Consider the following 22671-nt stretch of genomic DNA (forward strand, 5'->3'; position numbering starts at 1 on the left):
GATATCTATCAGTATATCCAGTTTGTTCCCTTATCTTCTTCCCCATTTCCTTTACAATGTAGCATAGTCTAGTAGTCACATTAGCACAGAAACTAGAGTTAGGCTCTCTGGGTTTGAGTCCTAGATCTGTCAGTAGCTTTGTGACTCTGAGAAAATTATATGATCTTTCTGTATCTCAGCTTCCTCATCTGTGAAGTGAGAATAACAAGAGCACATACCTGAGGATCAAATAAGAACGATGGCTGGCACACGATAAACACTATATAAATAACAGCTATAACTGGATCTTCCTGTATTGCCTGTTCTGGTTAATGGTACCACTACTCAGCCAGCTAACCAATCCAGAACTGTGAGATTTATCCTAACTCCTCCATATCACTTCATTCCACATCAGAATGATAATTTTGTCCCATCAGTTGTCCACTCTCTGGTGTCTTCTCTCCATCTCTGCCATTACTATTCTGAACTTAATCTTTATTATCTTTTTTCTTCAATGACCCAGACTGGCTAGTGACTAGTCTCCCTGTCTTTTGTCTTTATCTTTTTTTCAACATTCTCTATACAGTCCCCCAGTGATTTTTCTGAAATGCAAATCTTATCACTTAAAACTCTTTAGTGCCTTTCTGTTCTTATAGGAAGAAAAAAAAATACAGGTGAAGGCTTCTGAGGTCTGGTCCTGCCTTTTTCTTCAGACTCTTTTCCACCCCATTCTGACCTTTCTTTAATATTTACAGTTCCTCCATATTCTGTATTACTTTGGTCTTCCATGTCTTTGTATACCCTGATCCCTTTTGGAGGACCTTCTACCTCATGTCTCTCTGAAATAGTTTCTGGCTATTTCTCCAAGCAGAAAGTTTATTCCCTGACCTATGTCAATATTTCACCTTGTGTGGAGCTTAACCATATGCCAGTCACGCTTGTCATTTGCATGCCATTCTCTTCTAAGACTAAGCTTATTTTTGAATGAATCATTTATATGAATTAACTTCTTGGAGAGTATAAGTTATGCCTCTTGTCTTTAGTCAAGGGCAGAGGTTAAACATTTATTTACTGAACAGATCATCTTGTTACTGATCATTTACATCTATCTTAAAAAACATCTCTGTATTTGCTTTATTTGTTGCTAAGGGAAAAATTTCTTTTAGCTTCGTTGATATAGCAAGTATGCTTTCCTTTTTTTTAGGTTTCCAAAGGCCAGTCATTTCCTAGTGGACCAGTAATAATATTTCTTGTTACCGAAGTTTCTGGAAGAGCCAGTAAGAAATATTATCAAGATGGTTCTTCGACCATAGTGTGGGAATTATTCTCTACTTTTTGGCAGGAGTCAGGAAACCATGAAAGAGCATTGACTTATTGCCTGAAGACCAGCTGTTAAGACTGTGCAGATTAATGCTTTATTGAGGTGGGTCCAGAGAGAAGAAAAGCATTTGAGTTGTAGCTGCTATGTGTCATTGAGAGGGAAGTACTCCTCCTGCCTTAAAATCCAACCATGAATACATAAATAAGACACTCAGGCAGTAGAATGGAGTTAATTAGATGATGCTGAGTCTTCAGATTACTCTTCTTATTTTTTACCTTGAAGGTTCATGCAAATGAGAAAAAATGGAGAAAAATGGCATGCAAATTTTATATTTTTAGATGCATGACCATAAACAGAAATATGTAGTTTATCCACAGTAATACTAAAGGCATAGTCATTTTTTTCTGCATTAATTTAGCAAAGTAATTTTCCCATAAGATGTACATATGGGAGAACCAACCACCTCTTGCATAGAAAAGAATAAAATTCAAATGGATGGTTGCATACAATGGCTAATGAATTATTCATGATTATTTGTATCAGGGCCTTGGCTCCCTGTTGGAGGCAGATATAAGGAAATGAGCTTTCCAAACCAGTGCGACTGGTCAACACCAAGGGGTTCAGGTGGGGTCTGTGGCTCCTCATCTTTAAATTCCGTTCATGAATGTTAAATTATTGTGTGTAGAGGCTTTTTATTTTTATTTTTTTGAGATGAGAGCATACTGCAATATCAGGGAAAACATGCTGTGGCTATAGCAATAGTAATAGTACTACTTTTGTCTATGGTGGTTGGGTTTTTAAAAGTTGCCATATATTGCATTTCATTTGATCCATAAGGTTCTCAGTTTAGTAGCAAAAGAAACTAAGATTTAGAGAGAATTTTGTTCATTCAGTGGTGGAGCTGGGACTCAAAGCAAGGTTCTCTGGGTTTCATTTGAGGGCTGGCCCCCTAGCTTGCACAACAGCAGTGTGCTGGGCATATGGTTTTCATGCTGTTGGATCATCAGAATGACATGAATCTTCAGGATGCCAGGTTAGTCACTGACTCTTCAGAAGAGAGAAATTTCTCTCCAGTGCTTTGTTGCACATAGATACTCCTGTTAAGTCAGGAGAGACTTCCAAGTAGCAGGATTTGGTTACCAAATCTTTTGACTTTTGTGAGAATATATGTGCCGGAAGTAGGACTGGTGAGAGCCATGAAGGGGGCCAGTAAGTGTGAGTTAGTAAGAAGGGCGTTGGGTTCCTGAATCCATTATTACTTTTAATGCAAAGCTGTTTGCTTAATAAAAAAGTAGAGAAAGAGGTTAGATGTATCTGTGGGCTAACTTTTTAAAAAGCCAAACACATGATAATTATTTGTTATTTAAAATGTTTGATACATTATGTTTCACTTTAATAATGTTCAAAGGGATTGTTACTAAATCTACATTATAAATATGTCATAAACATGAGTTGAAACAGATCCCAGCATGAAGGTATTAAGTAACTAATCCTCCTTTCTTCCTTCTTCCTTTCCCCCCTTCTTCTTTACCTTTTTTAAATTTTTTAAGAAAGTATTTTATTGATTTCATTAAATGGCATTTTCAGGCATTTAAAATGTGAATATTTCTCTTCGGCATCTATCTATACATCATAAAATCTCATTCAGAGTTCTCACAGCTCAAACAGATTCCCTCCCACTCTTTGCTATGGAGTTTTGTTTTGTTTTCCCTTTATCCATATTGATTGTCTCAAGTTAACTTTTTGGTTTTAGACATAGAGTAGATGCTCTCCTTGTTCTAAGTTTTAAGTGATTATTGAAACCAGCAAATACTCTAACTAGCAAATACTCTAATATAGTTTCTGGAGAATATTAAGAGTATTTAATTATATGTTATTTAGGTGTTTTCAAAGGAGAGTATCTATCTTTTTTCTGAACTCCAATGTAGTTTATCTGTCCCCTCCTTTAATGGTCTTCTATGTGCATGTCTTTATCTTCCCATTAGATTTCAAACCTCCAGTGTCTAGTGCTGGATGATGCCCACAGCATCTCCCTAGCACTTCTTAGTTTCTCAGTGAATTTTTTTGATGAATAAATAACATTATTTATTTCAGATGGCATTTTTTGGAGCAATACAAGTCCGTAATTTCACTATTATTTATTTTAGTTGCACACAGTGACTTTCCAAATGAAACTTAGCCCTTGGAATCAAGGAGTAAAGCTTTAATTTAATTAAGAAGCTGTTCAGTATTATTTCCTCTGTTAGAATTTACACTAGAACTTGCAAAATAAATTGTTTGTAGTATGGGGAAATTTTTTAAATTTTATCTCTGCAAGTCTCTATTCTAAAAGATCATTAGAGCTAAAGGCTTGGGTTCTGTGGCATTCTCACTGGACTTTATCGTTTGATTAAGCTGTTTTCTTTGAAATCTCATTGTGTTGAAGCTCTTTCTACCAAGTTTTCTACAAAACTCATAGTATGACCCATGCCAGTATCACCCAATGAATTGTTGAGTAATATATCCTGACTTGAGGTCAGTGGTTCTCAAACCGTGGTGAGCATCAGAATCCCCTGGAGCTTAAGAGTACAGATACTGCACACCTTCCCCTGGGCATTCTGAATCTGTAGGTTTAGGATGAATCCTGGGCATCTGTGGTTATGACACTTTCTGGTGGTCCTGGAACCATTTTTGAGAAACATTGCCATTGAGTCAAATTTATTCCTGATTTTTAAAATAATGAATCTTCCAAAGTTGTAAGGCATTCTAAATGCATTTAAAAGCTGTGTCATAGGTATGTTAATGAATTTGATATTGCACAATCAGTATGATTTATGTGACATTGCAGATGTAATTATAAAATACTTTCTTAGCTGCAGTTTTATTGGTCTAGTGTATATTAACATGCATTTAAAATACAATCTTTATTTGTTTAAAAAACTCCCTTTTTAAATAAACTCCCACTTATCAGGAATGAGAACAAACAAAACTCAAACTTCAATGTTTTCTCTGCTGTTAATTTCTACATATGCAATATTTAACTCTACTTATCCTACATTTTTTAAAAAAGATTTTATTTATTTATTTGACAGAGAAAGAGAGAGATAGCTAGTTCAGGAACACAAGCAGGGGGAGAGGGAGAAGCATGCTTCCTGCTGAGTGAGAGCCCGATGTTGGGTTCGATGCCAGGACACTGGGATCATGACCTGAGCTGAAGGCAGACGCTTAATGACTGAGCCACCCAGGCCCCCTACTTATCCTACATTTTATGTATGACTTTTTTTTTTAAATTTATTTTTATTTATTTTTAATTTTTTAAAGATTTTATTTATTTATTTGACAGAGAGAGAGCAAGAGCAGGAACACAAGCAGGGGGAGTGGGAGAGGGAGAAGCAGGCTTCCCGCTGAGCAGGGAGCCCGATGTGGGACTCGATCCCAGGACCCTGGGATCATGACCTGAGCCGAAGGCAGACGCTTAACGACTGAGCCACCCAGGCGCCTGACGTATGACTTTTTTTGGAAAAAAAATTTCAGGATTTTTAGAAGGCACAATCTAATATGCCTTTAATACCTCTAATAATGGTCCATGTTGACCTTGAAGCTGGACAGAGTATTGAATTTTTTAATTACAAAAAGAGTTTAAGGATTAATTTCTGCATCACATGTTTTTTATAAATGCTGATTCTCTGAAAATAAAGATAAAGTGAAAATACAAAATAATACAAACTTTTATTAATTCCAGCTGAATAAATGAAGGCGGGACGTATTCTAGTGAGGTCATTGTGATAATAACATGGGTTTTTTTTTTTTTAAAGATTTTATTTATTTATTTGACAGAGAGAGACAGCGAGAGAGGGAACACAAGCAGGGGGAGTGGGAGAGGGAGAAGCAGGCTCCCTGCTGGGAGCCTGATGCGGAGCTCGATCCCAGGACCCTGGGATCATGACCTGAGCCGAAGGCAGACACTTAATGACTGAGCCACCCAGGGGTCCCAATACACATGGATTAATATTCAATATAAGGGGCCTTCCCTTTACCCCCCTTTCTTTAACTTTGCAAATGCTTCTTTTATAAGATGAGTCTAACATTCTTTAGACATGTGTTGCACTGAAAGGTTGGGAATTAGGAGAATTACAGTGGAACTTGACTTACAAATTTGTAGGTGATCAGAATTACATAAAATGCTTTAATCTATTCTTTCTTTCTTTTTCTTTTTTTTTTTTTTTTAGGGACTTTCTCCCTCGAGGGTCGGGCATCGTAACCAGACGGCCTCTTGTGCTGCAGCTTGTTACTTCCAAAGCAGGTAATAAATGAGGATGTTTGCCACATGAGCAAAGCACTTTTTTTTAAGTGACAATTCAACATCCATCTAATGTCTATATGCACATATACAGTGTACGTGTACCTGTATCTACATCTAATGTGTCATGCTTGCCCCTATCCTTAACACCATGATAATTTGATCGGCAAATGAGCTTTGTTTTCATTCTTATTTCTTAGCACCTGGTGATGTTAGATTTTTTTGTGTGCTTATTTGGTGTTTATATTGTTTTTATGAATTGGCTATTTTTATCTTTCCCTATTTCTTTTTGTGGATTTTACTATTTTTCTTATTAATTTCTTTGAAAGTACTTATAAAAACTGCACCTCATAAATTGCAAAAACCAAAGTCATGGAATTTTACCCCTATGTTTTCTTCTAAGTATTTTATAATTTTGCTCTTATGTTTAGGTCTTTGATTCATTTTGAGTTAATTTTTGTGTATGGTGTGAGGAAAGGGTCCAACTTCATTTTTTGCATGTGAATATCCAGTTTGTTCCAGCACCATTTGTATGGTTTTGGTACCCTTGTCGAAAATCAGTTCGCCATAAATATATGTGTTTGAGACTCTCAATTCTTTTCAACTAACCTATATTTCTGTATTTGTGCCAGTATTTTTTTTTTTTTTTTTTAAAGATTTTATTTATTTATTTGAGACAGAGAGAGCACATGAGAGGGGGGAGGGTCAGAGGGAGAAGCAGGCTCCCTGCCGAGCAGGGAGCCCGATGCGGGACTCGATCCAGGGACTCCAGGATCATGACCTGAGCCGAAGGCAGTCGCTTAACCAACTGAGCCACCCAGGCGCCCTGTATTTGTGCCAGTATTACGTAGTCTTAATTATTCTTACTTTGTAGTAAGTTTTGAAATTAGGAAGTGTGAGAACCATTTTGTATTTTTCAAGATTATTTTGGCTATCCTGAGTCTCTTGAAATTCTGTATGAATCTTAGAATCAGCTTATTTTATCCCAGCAATGCAAGGTTGGTTTAACACCTAAAAATGAATTAATGTATTGTATCATATCACTATAATTAAAAACAAGAAATCACAGGATCATCTCAACAGACTCAGAAAAAGCATTTGAAAAAATACAACATTCCATCATTTTTTAAAAGATTTATTTATTTTAGAGAGAGAGAGAGCACAAGCAGGGGGAGAGGCAGAGGGAGAGGGAGAAGCAGACTCCCTGCTGAGCTGGGAGCCTGATGTGGGGCCCCATCCCAGGACCTGGAGATCATGACCTGAGCCCAAGGCAGATGCTTAACCATCTGAGCCACCCAGGCATCCCAGACAATATTCCATCATTATAAAAACACTCAACAAAATAGGAATAGAAGGGAACTTCCTTAACCTGATAAAGGGCATGGACTAAAACCCACGGCTAACAAAACATCATACTTAATGGTGAAAGACTGCATACTTTCCTTTTAAGAGCAGGAACGAGACAAAGATGTCTACTTTTGCCTCTTCAGTTCAACATCATGCTGGAGGTTCTAGGTAGGGCAGTTGGGCAAGAGAAAGACATAAAAGGCATCCATACTGGAAAGGAAGGAGTAAAATAATCTCTGTTTGCAGATGATATGATAAAGTACATAGAAATTCCTAAGGAATCCACCAAAAAACTATTACAACTAATAAATGAGTTGAGCAAGATTGCAGGATCAATATACAGAAATCAGTTGTATTTCTATAAACTTGCTATGCACAATCAAAAAATGAAATTAAAAAAATAATTTCATTTATAATAGCATCAAACATAACATACTACTTAGGACTAAATTTAATAAAAGAAGTGTGAAAGTTGTACTCTCAAAATTATGAAACATTGTTGGAAGAAATTAAATTATATCTAAATAATTGGACAAACATCCTATGATTTATATTCTCTTTATAAAAATTTTGATATATTGAAGTTTTACCCTTTATGGTTGTAAAATCTATCTATCTATCTATCTATCTATGTATCTTTGACCAAAAGTAAATACTTAGCACAATTTCATACTTAAAATTTTTTTTAACATTTATTTCCTTATTTGTCTGAAATTTATTTTCATGTATGTGAACTATTTTTATTTCCCAGTCTCCTTTATCTTCTATTACATTCCTACTGCAGTTTATTTCTGAATATCTTTTCTGTTTTATTGTGCCAATAACACAGTGTTTTACTTTTAAAGATTTATTTATTTATTTGAGGTGGGGGGTGGAGGGGTAGATGGAGAAGAGAGTCTTAAGCAGATTCCATGCTGAGTGCAGAGCCCGACGTAGGGCTTGATCTCACAACCCGGAGATCACGATCTGAGCTGAAACCGAGTCAGATGCTTAACTGACCGTGCCACCAGGCACCCCCACAGTGTTTTACTTTTGTGGGTTTATAATTTGCTTTAATATCCATCTGTCGTGTCATAGTCCCTCTGCCTTTGCTTATTTTTATTTAGGGGTTCTCTTCTATTTGTGTGGCAAAGTTTAGGATAATTTTGTAAAGACAAAGCTATTGCCCCTAAAATTATATTAAACCTATAGATTCATAGAGAATAATTGATATCTTTAAATATTCATTATTTTTTCCAATCCAGGGATCATGCTATATCCTTTCATTTGCTCATGTATTCTCTGTATTCCTTAGTAAAATGCTTGATGATCTTTATATATCATTCGTGTGTTTCTAGTTAAGGTATTCATATTTATTTTTTTGTTGTTCTTGTGGTTTGAATAGGGTTTTTTTTCCGTTACATTTTCTAATTTCTCGTTGGAGATCTGTGTTAATGCTGCTATTTTTACTTTTATTTTTTAAATTAACCATTTTCCTCTACATTTGACATTAAAATATTTTTAATTGACTCTCTGGGATATTTTAGTTATTATATAATGATTTCATCAGCATTTCTTAATTTTTTTCAATAAATACTTATCCTGAAAATACTGAGATGGCTGAGAAACAAATTGCACTGGATTTTTGGGTGAGTACTGACATGGGAAAAACTCTGTTACATGTTGAGCTTTATTGAGAAGGTACATTATATGCCTTTTTATTTATTTATTTATTTATTTATTTATTTATTTATTTATTTATTTGCTAGAGAGAGAGACACAGCGAGAGAGGGAACACAAGCAGGGGGAGTGGTAGAGGGAGAAGTAGGCTTCCTGCTGAGCAGAGAGCCTGACCTGGGGCTCGGTCCCAGGACCCTGGGATCATGAGCTGAGCCAAAGGCAGATGCTTAACAACTGAGCCACTCAGGCGCCCCTTTGCTCCTAGTTCTGGTGAAAATGCCTCTTGTGTTAAATTATGCATATGTTATTTATTATTTGTTTTTCCTGGTAAGGAACTTTTTATTCCTAATTTAAAAAATATTTTGAAACCTAATAAGTAGAGGGGTGCCTTAAGCGTCTGCCTTCGGCTCAGGTCATGATCCCAGGGTCCTGGGATCAAGCCCTGTGGCCTGGCTCCCTGCTCAGCAGGGAGTCTGCTTCTCCCCCTCCTTTCTGCTCTTGCTCTCTCTCGCTATCTCTGTCTCTCTCAACTAACTAAATAAAATATAAAAAAACCATAATAAGTAGATATATAATTTTAATAAATGACATTTTGGCATTTATTGAGGTGATGATTTAAAAAACTTTTTGATAGGTTCACCTTTATGTTTATAGATTTCTTATTTAAGCATCCTTGCATTCCTAAAGTATACTTGATTTTAGTAACTTATTCTTTTACTGTACTATTAAAGTAATTCCACTAATTTATCTAGGTTATTTACATTTCTTTATATATATATCATTGTCAAGTTATTGAATGAAATCTGTACTGGTCAGCATAAAATAAATTGAGTAACTCTCTTTCTGTCTCTTTTGACTTTCTTTTACTACCTTTTGAAATTCTTAAAAACCCAGTGATGCATTTTAGATTTTGTTTCCAATTAAGGATGGCTGCTAGCCTGGCTTTTTACAAAGGATTATGTCTTAGATTCAGGTGTTCAGAGACAGCAGCTGTGGGCAGTAAGAGCCTGGAAGAGGTAGATTTGAGGCTGTGGTTGCACTGGGTCCAGAGACATGGGATGTCAGAGCATATAGGGAATATTTCAAAACCATGTGGATACTTCCTGTTCTTTTTGTTTGTTTGTTTGTTTTTGAGAGAGTGAGTGAGCGAGCATGGGGGTGAGAGGTGAGAGGGTGGGGTGCAGTGGGGGGAGGGCAGAGGGAGAGAATCTTTTTTTTTTTTTTTTGAAAGATTTTATTTATTTATTTGAGACAGAGAGAATGAGAGACAGAGAGCATGAGAGGGAGGAGGGTCAGAGGGAGAAGCAGACTCCCTGCCGAGCAGGGAGCCTGATGCGGGACTCGATCCCGGGACTCCAGGATCATGACCTGAGCCGAAGGCAGTCGCTTAACCAACTGAGCCACCCAGGCGCCCGAGAGGGAGAGAATCTTAAGCAGGCTCCACGCCAGTGTGGAGCCCGACGTGGGGCTTGATCTCACAGCCCTGAGATTATGACCTGAGCCAAAATCAAAAGTTGGACACTTAACCTACAGACACCCAGGTGCCCCGATACTTCCTGTTCTAATGTAGAGATTTTCCTGTTACAGTTATAAGAAACTCTTATAAAAGTATTGCTAAGCCCAGGACAGTTACTATTTAGAAAACTATAATACTGAGTGGTTGCCCTATTTTTGAGCATTAGGTATGTATCAGCACTATCAAGAACCTTCTGAGATAGATGTTACGATTCCCATTTTAGAAAAAGAGCCCCAGCAAGGTTTAAGCAATTTGTCAGAGGCCACACTGTTGGTAGGAGTAGGGGTTGTTACTAGTATCTTTCTGACACTGATAATATTGCATTTTAAAAATAGGAAACTCTGCTTGCTTTATTTATTTATTTTAAAAAAATTTTATTACGCAAACTCTACACCCAATGTGGGGCTCGAACTCACAGCTGTGAAATCAAGAGTCACATGATCTACCAACTGAGCTAGCTAGGTGCCCCTTGAACTGCTTGCTTTATATTTTCAGGATATACTTTATATTTTTAGGATACACTTTATATTTTTATTGAGTTATGTTTTATGTAAGGGAGCATCAATATGTGAGTAGTAAATATAGAAATTATTTGGCTAATTCATAATTATCATTTACTTTTCAACATAATGCTCGTTTACTAATATTTAACTGCTTGTCCCCATCTGCTGCTGTATTAGTTCCTAAACGAAGCCAAGAAATTAATTACAGACCCTAAGCCTTATTATGTGTAATTTTTAAAGGAAATTTAGTACTTAGTATAGGAGATCATTCCAAAAAATCACACAGTGTTGTGAAGGTGAGAAAAATCACTGTCTCCGTGATTTTATTTATAATAAAGGTAAAATTTTTAAGTGATAGTTTGGATTTAGAGAGAAGGATTTCTGACGGTTTTGCTTGAAAGGACAAGAGCTGGACAAAGCACCGATGAGGTGTTGGGTAAGGACTGTCGTGTCAAGAGCAAGGGAGTAGGTAGAGGGTCTTGGTAAAACAAGGGGACAGTTTTCAATGCCTTTGGGCATTTCCGGTACCATGTTGTAACTGGCTTGCGCCAGCTCCTGAGCCCCGATAATGCAACTCTCTTCTCCTCCCTGTATTCACTGACATCATGGAGGTAACCTGAAGCTGGTCACAGTGGGAGTATTCACAGTATGGAAATTGGCAAATGCTACAAACCAGGACTTTCCCCCCTAGGGTGCCAACTGTTGTTAAACATTTATCAGCTCGCCGCTGGTTTCTTTCTTCTCAGTACCTAGTCTCACTGTTACTGCTTTATGACATGTCAAATTGAGAAAGCAAATGTGCCTGAGTATGATATTTTTGGTGAACTACTGAGTGTATTGAAAGTGTCACTGCTTTAGGAAATGATCCATTTGGAGTCTGATCTATCTCCTGAAGGACTGAATCTGTCACTCATTGCAATAAAAGTTACTGTCAAGAACTTACAAAAGTAGAACCTGTAGGTCATGGCTAAGGATAAGTGGTTTTGTCTCCTAGAGAACTTTTCTACATTAAAATACTTCTCTAAATGCTATTACATTGCCTCATGCGCCTTTATTTCAATGTCATTAGTGTAAGAAAGAAAGATATTACAAATTAGAGCTTTCAGAATGGATAAATTAAATTGTTCACATTACAGAAGTATTCTTTCTCTTGTGAAAGATTTCCTTGGCATTTCCTCCTTTCATGCGTGTCAAATATATTATTAATTCCTCAAAATTTGATTTACCACCTTTGTGTTACATTTACTGCACAATGTAACATGTCCATATTTCAATAATTGCACAAGATGTAGTTTATTAGAGAGTTATTACTATTCAGTGTTTGGGGTCCTTGAGTTGCTCTAAGTGACCATTTGAATAAAGATATTCAGTAACAGAAGTCAGAACACTTGTTTCTGAGGCACCAGATAACTAACAGGGCGAGGAACAGAGTTCAGGCAGCAGGTCTGAGAAGCCGCAGGAAGGCTGTGAAGGTATTCTAAGTGAGGGGCTGCACACTGAGGTCTCTTCAGGACAGCTTTCAAAGAATTGTGAGTCTAGGTGGAACTGAGCCAGAGTGTGTTTGAGGAGATTGCTTCTTAACACAACAGTCAGGGGATAGTTAATTCTAAAGAGAAATGTCACCTTCTCACAGGTGAGATATTTTAAAGAAATTTACAGATTACTTAGACTTTAAATCCTGATGTATGTACAATGACCAGGACTTGTTTTCTAGTTTCATAAATTAGATTGCTACATACTTAGTGGAAACATTCAAGTATTTCCTGAATAACAACATTGAAAATATTTTAAAACTAAATGTCTCATTTGTTTTGTATTTAAATATCTGAATTTAATTAAAACCGATATTTTAGAATAAGATAGTCTGTTTTTGCAGAGGATTAAATGTTTATTTTCTTTTCATTGTAACAAGTTAACCTCATGTGAAAACAAATGTGATTCTGAAAACATTCTTTCTTGACTACAGCTTTGACCTTGTTCTGCTCCAGTGCTGGTTTCCTATTGCTTTCCTTATAAAGTGCAGGTTACCATATAAAGTGCAGATTCATAGTTTAAAGTCCCTTGAATATAGCTCTTCTTAAATTTTAATGTGCATAAGTTTCCTGAGGATTTCTGGGGATCATCCTCAGAAGTTTTGATTCAGCAGGTCTGGGGCAAAAGCCCTGGGAGATAGCTGTTGGTCTTTGATAAACATTTTGAGAAACATTCATAACAATTTCATCTAATTGTTTTACCGTTTTCTTTTTCTAGATATCTTTCCTTCTTCCTTTTAATAGCTCCTTTTTTTGAGATATTACCTATTATTCTTTTAAAAATTGTCTAAATGTTTGGTCATGGAGTCTTTAGACCGGTCTAAGCACTGTGCTTTGAACATAATAGGCACTCACTCATTGAGTTCTGAACTGTATTCTCCTGCTGCCAGGGCATCTAGCTCAGACACCAGCACATTTGGCCCTGGAATTTGAAGAGCCTGAGGATATTTTCTTTCCAGCTTTATTTTGATATAATTGACATATAACACTGTGTGAGCTTAAGGTGTACGATGTAATAATGTGATACATGTGTATCTGAGGATTTTCATAGACTGTCAGAGGTTGATATTCTAATAACATCTAATTTTGTTGTTATATAACTGACTTACATTCCAGGCATAAATGTAGAGAGAGAATAAAACCATCCAAGTGAAATCTCAGCAAGTGCGTATCCACCCATCCCTTAGAGCTGGGGTCTTCCTTGATTTCTGATAAGCCCAGGAAGTCCCATTGACCCCTTGGAATGTCACATGGTTATCAAGCACACAATTTTAATTCTGGAAAATATAACTATCAAAAATACATTAGAATATATTTGTTGGGGTATTGGACAATGGGGATGTTGGGTTTTCTAAGAAGTTTGAGGATCCCTGGCATAGAAGGGATTAAAGGGATTCGTTTTTCTGGGGGATGCTTTGGGTTATTATTCCGTGAATATGGGGCACAGTGTAATAAATAAAGGAACTCCCAGAGGTCTTAAATAGGATAATATTCTTGTTAAATGGATAGAAATGTAGACTATATACATGTATTAAGGTAAGACTTTGTCCAAATGTTCCCACATTTATAATCTATTTCATGGAGAGGTCGAATGACTCTCAGGATTCTTATAAACCTTACTTTTGAGGGGGGAAAAAAGGTAGTTTGTGCACTTTCATCCAGACCTACTTTAAATCTGGTTTGGTTGTATTTTTCAGGTCACTGCTCTTTTAATATTTTTATAACTCAAGAAATTTAACTTGTCTTCATTTTATGCTTGGTTATTGGGATCCTACTTTCAATTACTGGTTATATTCATTTTTCTTCCCCCCACTTCTTCTTTTTGCTGACAATACTCTAAAACTGTTATTTTTACCATTTTCCTTTTGTTGTCTTTTTTTCTTAGCTTAAATATTGGCTACCCATTGATTAATAGACTTAGAATTTCTAGTTAGTTGCTCAGTTATATATCTTCCATTTACAAAGTCCACAGCAATTTTTGCTCAACTCTCAAAATTTTGAGAAAAGTCAAAGAACTATTCTAAGCAAACCGGTCTTAAATTTTATTTCTTCACAGGTAGGTGGCTGCCCTTTAATGCCACATTTATTTCCATTTAGGAAGGAAATGACTAAATTAAAGGTATTATGTTTCTCTTGAAAGGAAATGAAGAAATATATATTTCAGTAGAATTCTATTGCTGTTTGTGAGGTTAAGATGACTTTTGAGTTGGCAATAATTTGTTGTTTTTAAGGTTTGCTTGTCTCTATTTTATTTTAATTAATTAATTAATTATAAATAGGCTTCATGCCCCGTGTGGAGCCCAGTGTAGGGCTTGAGTTCACAACCCTGAGATCAAGACCTGAGCTGAGATCAAGAGTCGGACGCTTAACCCACTGAGCCACCCAGGCACCCCGTCTATTCTATTTTAAAAGAAGGCATTGAAGTTTTTATTGGCCTCAAGTTTCCAAGCCAAAAATTATATTTATCTGACCTTTTGCTCCATCTAATGTCTTCCAGAATTATGTCTGCTTAAAGAGGCTGAATGGAAGGGTGATAACAAGTTTCTTCATTTTTGGACTTCTTTTTCCTTCTATAAGCCTTTGTTCTCCCAGTTTTTAAAAATGGGTTGTCTGGAAATAATTGATATTGAAGAAGACTAAAAGATAAACTGTATAGTTGTTAATATCTGTTTAAATCTGAGAGGGGGAGGTGTGATTTTTATTGTAAGAAAATGAATAGACTTATTTTACATCATGCCTGTTACTAATAATAATTATTACTTACCTCCTCCTTCCTACTCCCATTGTTTCCACTTGGGCTTCTAACAATGGAAATTGTAGATCACAGATGTCCCCTGTATTTGCATTTGTTGGGTGAGTTGTAGTAGTCTGGAAATCATTTTCTTTGCGTTCTCCTCCTCTGTGGGTCATGCTTAATCTTCCCCTACTGCCATAGCCTGCATCCTCCTTTCTGTGAAACATTCACCTCAGTGGTCACTTGGCCAGCAGGGCAGGATGCATTATAGCATCTGTTGAATGATGCGGCCTACAAATTTAAGAAATTGGTTGTTCTGTTGTCTGAACAGCATAGAATGGACCATCATTGAGCTACTCTGCTGGTTTACAAGATAGTTTTGTAGTAACCAAAGGTATTTATTTTGCAAAATGAGCTAAATTCACATTAAGTACTTTAAAGTGATTGTGTTAGTTTAATATGAACAATATCCTCCAAGCCTGATGGGATTTCTTCTCATTATTTTCCCAAAGTGTATTTGTTTGGTAAATTTTTATCTTCATGTTTTGCATTTGTTCATCTGTTCGTTAAATAAATTTTAAATACCTACAAGTGTGCGACACAACAGAGAAGTTGCCAGTTTGTGTCCTGTACACCATGTTCCTTCAGCTGTCTTCCTGTTACTATTACTTTGGCTAATATTTAAAGAAGCTTTTTTTTTTTTAAACCTCTACATATGTAACAGAGCCTGTATGGATGGAATTGCCTCTCTCACTGGACTTCAGTTTTTATAGTTCCATTATATAGGAATTTGGGGTCATGCAATACTTTGTAAGTATTAGGGCTTAGAAGCACATACCTCTGTAAGGCATGTCAAAAGCAATTTGAATCTGTATCCTTTGGAGGGTGTCAAATCTAAGGCATGTCAACTGTGATTTCCTTTTTTTTTTTTTTCTTTAAAGATTTTATTTATTTGACAGAAAGAGAGACAACAAGAGAGGGAACACAAGCAAGGGGAGTGTGAGAGGGGAAGCAGGCTTCCTGCTGAGCAGGCAGCCTGATGTGGGGCTCGATCCCAGGATCCTGGGATCATGACCTGAGCCAAAGGCAGACGCTTAATGAGTGAGCCACCCAGGCACCCCAAGTGATTTCCATTTTGAATATCCATTTACTCTTGTTCTTCTTATTCCTCATCAAAACCCTTTTTCTTGACATGTACATGATATATTTGACTCTTCATCAGTGTCTTAATGTTTCATTTTTCTAATTTTCTGTGTACATGTCTACCAGTGTTCATATTAGGCTTGTATAGGCTTTTCCTTGACCAAGTATAAGTGCAGGATTCAGAATAAACATCAACATACTTAATATAATGTGGGTCTATTTTGATTTGCAGGGTAGGTGTGATCTTGAGATGTTGCCTAAATTGTTTATTGTCTAAAGTATTGCTAGCCTTGGGACACCTGGGTGACACAGTCGGTTGAGCATCTGCCTTCGGCTCGGGTCATGATCTCAGGGTCCTGGGATTGAGACCCATGTCGGGCTCCCTGCTCAGCATGGAACCTACTTCTCCCTCTCCCTCTGCTGCTCTCCCTGCTTGTGCTCTCTCTCTCTTTCTCTGTCAAATAAATGAATAAATAAAATCTTCAAAAAATAAAGTATTGCTAGCCTTTTAAGTAAATCTTTTAATTATTTTGTATCTATGTTACTGAGATTGTTAAAGTTGGGTATTCTGAAAAGTACATATGTAAGGAGCACTTACTCAACAGCTTATTGAGTGCCTTTTTTCTCATATAAAAATGTTACTGAAAGGTGTACAAAGATATATATGAGACACAGTTCCTACATTAAGAGGGTGATGCTGAGTGTCCAATAGGTGAGAATAGCCATACCCATAAATAATTCTTGGATAGTATAATAGCAGAGGGTAAAACTATGGGAGTGATAATGAAGGGATTATCACACTGAGGAAAGTATATGTACTTCAACCGCCAAATGAACGAGAATAATGAAGGTGAATGTTCAGAGGTTGGTCCTGGAGGACACTCTGCAGGGGAAAAGTAACACTGTGTGTCAACTATACTTCAGTTTAAAAGAAGAATAAAAAAATAAAATGTGTCAAAGTGATCACTAAATGATTATACTTTAATTAAATCATGACATGTTATATTTATTTTTTAAAAAATTTTTAAAAGATTTTATTTATTTGACAGAGAGAGTGAGAGCACAAGCAGGGAGAGTAGCAGAGGGAGAGGGAGAAGCAGACTCTCTCATGAGCAGGGAGTCCAACGCGGGGCTCGATCCCATGACCCTGGGATCATGACCTGAGCCGAAGGCAGATGCTTAACGACTAAGCCACCCAGGTGCCCCTGTTATATTAATTTAATATAAATATATAACTTACAAAATTTGCCATGTGTTAAAAAAATTCTTGTCTGCTAATTCCATCCTCTTTGTAAGTTTTGTGTCTGTTCCTGCTGAATGACTTTTATCCTGTTATGGCTCCTACAGTAATTGAATACTGGCCATTGTGAATTTTATGTTGTGCTGGATTTTGTTTTAATAATTTTGGGCTTTGTTCTGATATGTAGTAAGTTAATAGGTATCAGTTTGATCTCTTTGAGGCTTGCTTTTAAAATTTATTGGGATGGTCCAGAGCAGCCTTTAGTCAAGGGCAAATTTGACTTCTTTATTGACTCTACTTGAAGTCTGAGGTATTAGTAAGTATTTCCACTCTGGTTTGTTGGAACACCAACTATTCCAAGCCTGTTGTGAGCTGACATTGTTCCTCCTACTCCTTTTGGTGGTTCTTTCTCCCAGTCTTGGTAGTGTCCTTACATGCATTCACTAGTCTCTGGAACTTTATCTCTGTGCAGCTTCCTTTTCTTCAATACTTGAAGAATGTTGCTACACTAAATTCTACCTGCCTTGGCTTCCTTGAACTCTGAATTCTGTCCCTTCATCGTGGTGAGGCTGTTGACATCTGTATGGAGTCTGCTTTCCTGAGCTGCGACATTGATGCTTTCTCTAGGCCTTGAGCTGGAACTATTGAAGTACTCACCTTGTTGGTTTCCCTTTTCTCAGGAATTACTGTCTTGCACTGCCTGTTGTTCAATGTAGGAACACTGTTCTTTTATATACTGGGTCCTATTTTCTAATTTTTTAACGTGGGAGGGTACATCTGATGCCTGATACTTTATTATGGCTGGGAGTGGAGGTAAGACTCAGTTAACCTTTTACTCTGATTGTTAATGATCAACATTGAAATCACATTGGTTTTCACTGCTCATGAAAACATTTCCAGGGTTTTGGGCATTGGTTTATGGCTCTGAGGTGATGAAAAAAACCTTACAATTATACCTCCTAGATAAGGAGTTTACCTCAAACTGTTTCTTTCACATCTCTCTCTCTTTTTTGTAATATGTCTCCCACTTATAGAAGCTACCAAAGAAATATGGAATACCAGGTGAGCGAGTCATTTTTTTTTTTCAAGTTAAAACCACCAGATTTGCTAAAATCTTGATGGTACCTCTTAGCTACTATAGGGATGTGAAATTTAGACATTTTTACATAACAGAGGGAAGCTACCTGGCTGCAAATTAGATGAATTTACAGGACTTGGGTTTGTAGTTGTCACATTTAGAGCTCAATCTTAAAATCCATCTACATTAGACTCTGTAGATAGTTACCACTGATATGACCATGTCACCATATCAGTGGTTACCATTCATATGACCTCTTCTCAAGGAGAGTCTTAGGAAGAATTTTGTCAGGACTGTTTATTGGTGCTTGCCTTTGCTTGCTTCTTTGGTTCTTGGCTGTTGCAAAAAAAAAAAAAAATCTCTATGTTGGTCTTATAAGGAGTAATGTCAGGGATAATAAGGAAAGTGGAATTAGTTCATGAGGCCATCTTCTCATTGTGAGGATTACTCATGTACCCAAAATAGGTGGCTTTGCTTCAATTATTCTACCTGGTGGAAGTTAAATGTTAGATGATGCCAAGTCTGAGAACCTCACAAGGATAGTTATTTAAAGGTGTGAACACATTACAGAAGTGTGGATTCAGATCTATAATTTTAAGTTATAATTAAATGACCCTAACTAAATATCTCTAAATAACCAACAAAGCCATGTATAACCATTTAGACTTCATAAGAGCCATCTTGTGTAGGCTATTGATAACCTATATACTTCCATAAAATTGAGGGAGACTAGTGGAACTGTGCCTAGCTTATGATGATTGATAAGCATCCTTTCCCTGCTGACTTGCTTTTGGCTGGATGATAAGGTATTTGTGAAGTTGTGGTAAGTATGTGCGCAAATATGCTCAATGCTATGTGGTTTGGTGAAATATCCATTTACATTTACATTTCGGTTGGTGGCAGTGGTGGGATCACCATGCAATGACATTTATCAGAAGTGAGACAAGAGGAATAGGGAGCAGCTATTGGTTACTCTGATGGCAGCATGGAGGTAGACCTGGTGGGGTTTGTGGTTCCTGTTGATCAGGCGGCTGCATTTGGACTGAGGCTTCATTTCTTCTCGTTATGCCTCTAGCTTTATCATGAGCTTCATAAGATTTGTAATCTATAGGACGTGTGTGTGTGTGTGTGTGTGTGTACTATACTGTCCTTAATTTCTTCCAGCAGGTTTTGTGTGTATGCATGTTAGGGAAAAGGATGTGTATTATCCAACAAGGCTTCTAATTTGACTGGACTTTTGACTAATTTTTCAAAAGCATTACTCATAGTTTAAATGTTTTTAATTTCATAATAACAGGCTGAGAAAAATCAGCATTTCATAGTAAATAATGGAACACTTCTATTTGACTTTACTTTCAAGAGATTATCAATAATAATTTCAGGTATATTAATAACAATAACTTTCCTTAGTATTTGTGTAGAATTTTTAGGGTTTCTGTAAGATAAGAAGTAGTTAAGTAAATTAAATTTGTTTCCTTTGGCCCCAACCTACCATATCTATATTCATTTTTACTCTGTGTGCTGTCTCATCTCACCTAGGCCCCTGAGTTTTCATGTACTCTTAATACCTTGAGAGCCTTTCCAAGAGCATCTAATAAGTTCATTTACACTCAGATACAAGTAACTGATACAGTTTGAAGTGTTAGTATCCCAAAGGCCATTTTAACAAAAAAATGAGAAGCCTTATTTATAGAAATTAATCTCTATTAGTGGAGTTTTCTGTTGGGAAAGGGATGGTTTTTATTTGTTTATTTTTAATCTGTAGAGTCTTTTTCAAGCTCTTAAAACCATACCACCGAGGTGGCTATAGCTCTGCTTCTACCCAAAGTTAGCACCTTAACGTAATTCCTTCTTCAGTAAGTTCAGAGTTCTTTATAAATTATTTCTAATCTTTAAAACACTCTATTTGTAGTGAACAGACAGCATTTCAGTCTGTTGACAGCTGATGGAATAAATACAACATTGTAAAGAAATAAAATAATGTCCTTGAAAATACTGTGAAAAGTGTTAAGGCATTATACAAGCAAATTTTTATTGGTAAATTGCTTAAGACCTGACAATTTAAGCAGTCTCACTAAATTTTTAATGAAGATACTAATTTATAATGGATAAGAAAAGTAGGAGAAGTTAATACTGAGATGTTTTAAGAATGAGCTGGGTTAAGAACCGTGGTATTTCTTAACTCGAGTGCCTAAGTTAGACTGTCATTTTTATTTTTTAGGGTTCTGGTGTTTGGTCATGGAAGGGTAATATAATAGACTGCCAAATGGCTAATGCCAAGTTGAAGATGTCCAACATATATATATATATATAAGCTCACATCTGAATGAGCTTCTCATTGATCTGATCACTTTTAGAGAGAAAAAGGAAAGCAGCTCTTCACTGATAACAGGGGTAATTGAAAGAAGTGCTGCCAAGGGAAACAGCTACTACTTGTTACTGGTTCTGCTGGAACCCCTAACATACTTCCTCAAACAGATGAGTTTCCTGAAGGAGCCAAATTCTTAAATGATAATCTAACCAAAACACTAGGTGACTCTTGTGGTTAAAACAGAATCCAGATAGAGGAAGCACTAAGGTCAAGATTTGTAAACTACAACTAAATTATGAAAACTATTCTACTTCCTAGTATTCAGGCATTTAAGAGCTCTGCAAAAAAATTCAGTATTATGTGACTTCCTCAATTATGTAATTTGTTTAGGTATACTGGGTAGGAGCTGGAAATATACCTATCTCAGACTTCTCTGTTTTTATATTAAAGAGAATATTCTTATCTATTATGATTTTTTATAAGGGAAAACATAAAAGTTACTAAAAACCAAATCATGTTATTTTTTTAATTATAGGGAAACCTCAAGAATTTACTCATTTCATGAAATAAATAGCTGTGCCATTCATACAATGTTATTAATATGGGAAATGATAGAATATACTTTATTTATATTTTTAAATTTTTATTTAAATGAATATATTTTAAATATTTTCAACAAAATATTACTAACTGTACCAGTATTGGAAGCACATTACCTCACAATACTTTTCCCTATGTAAATGTGTGAATAGAAATGTTAGATACGGGCTCTCCATCCAGGGACAAAGATCAATAGTTTACTAAAGGTGGGAAAGGGAGAGTGGGACTGCCGGTACAGGATTAAGGAGGGATGGCAATTAAGTACTATGAAAATAAGCTCAACATCCTTAGTCATTAAAGAAGTGTGAATTAAAACCATAACAAGATAATTAATACACCTATGAGAATGCCTAAAATTAAAAAGATTGGCTGTACAAAGTGTTGACTAGGATGTAGAGGAACTAGAATGCTCAAACGCTGTTGATGTCTAATGTAAAATGACACACCACTTTGGAAGACAGTTGGGAACTTTCTTAAAAAATTGAACACACATTTACCATATAACTAGCCAATCTACTCTTAGGCATTTACCCAAGAGAAGTTGGTGCATTTGTCTTCCCAAAGACTTGTGCACAAATAATCAAAAACTGGAAACAGCGCATATGGTCATCAGTGGGTGAATGGATAAACAAATTGTGGAACATTCATACAATGGAATATAGCTTAGTTTTAAAAGTCATGAACAATTGATATACTCAGTGACATGGATGAATCTCAATTATGGAGAGTGAAAAAAAGCCAGATAAAAGGCATACATATCAAATTCATTTAAATTTCTAGAAAATGGAAACTAATCTATAGTGGCAGAAAGCACATTGGTGTTTTTGGAGGGGGGGTGGAGAGTGGCAGGAGGAAACTTCTGGGTTGTGACGGATATGTTCTTGATCATAGTGATGGTTTCACAGGGGTATACATGTGTCAAAACATCACATTGTACGTTTCAAGTATGTGTGTTTTATTGTTGTGATAGTCAATTTTATGCGCTAAGGAATGCCTAGAGAACTGGTAAAACATTTTAGGGTGTGTCTATGAGCGTGTCTTCAGAAGAGATTAGCATTTGAATTGATAGACTGAGTAAAGAAAATCACTCTCACTAGTGCTTGTGGGCATCATCCAACCTGTTGAGGGCCTGAAATTAAATGGATGAATGAATGAATGAATGAATGGCAGAGGAAGGGTGGATTTGCCTTCTCTGTTTAAGCTGAAACATCCATCTTTTGCCCTTGGATATTGGTGCTTCTGGTTATCAAGCCTTTGGATTCAGATGGGGACTTACACCATCAGCTACCTGCTACCCACTCCTCCATGGTTTTTCAGGCTTAAATGGAATTACATTACTGGTTTTCCTGGGTCTCCAGATTGTAGATGGCAGATTGAGGGACTTCTCAGCCTCCATAATCCTGTGAAACAATCTCTCATAATACATTTC

The 22671-nt window shown here is 36.5% G+C and overlaps 1 protein-coding gene across 1 annotated transcript in view; it reads left to right on the forward strand.

The window, feature by feature from the left end:
• The window catches only part of DNM3 (dynamin 3), a 533769-nt gene that overhangs the window by 79994 nt on the left and 431104 nt on the right, over positions 1–22671 (forward strand). Inside the window, exon 2 of the mRNA XM_081823185.1 lies at positions 5509–5582. Within this exon, the coding sequence (XP_081679311.1) occupies positions 5509–5582 (74 nt within the window). The remainder of the gene's footprint in view (positions 1–5508; positions 5583–22671) is intronic.

This window comes from Leptonychotes weddellii, chromosome 6 (genome assembly GCF_054177405.1).
Source record: "Leptonychotes weddellii isolate Sample4059 chromosome 6, ASM5417740v2, whole genome shotgun sequence".
NCBI classification, from domain to species: Eukaryota; Metazoa; Chordata; class Mammalia; order Carnivora; family Phocidae; genus Leptonychotes; species Leptonychotes weddellii.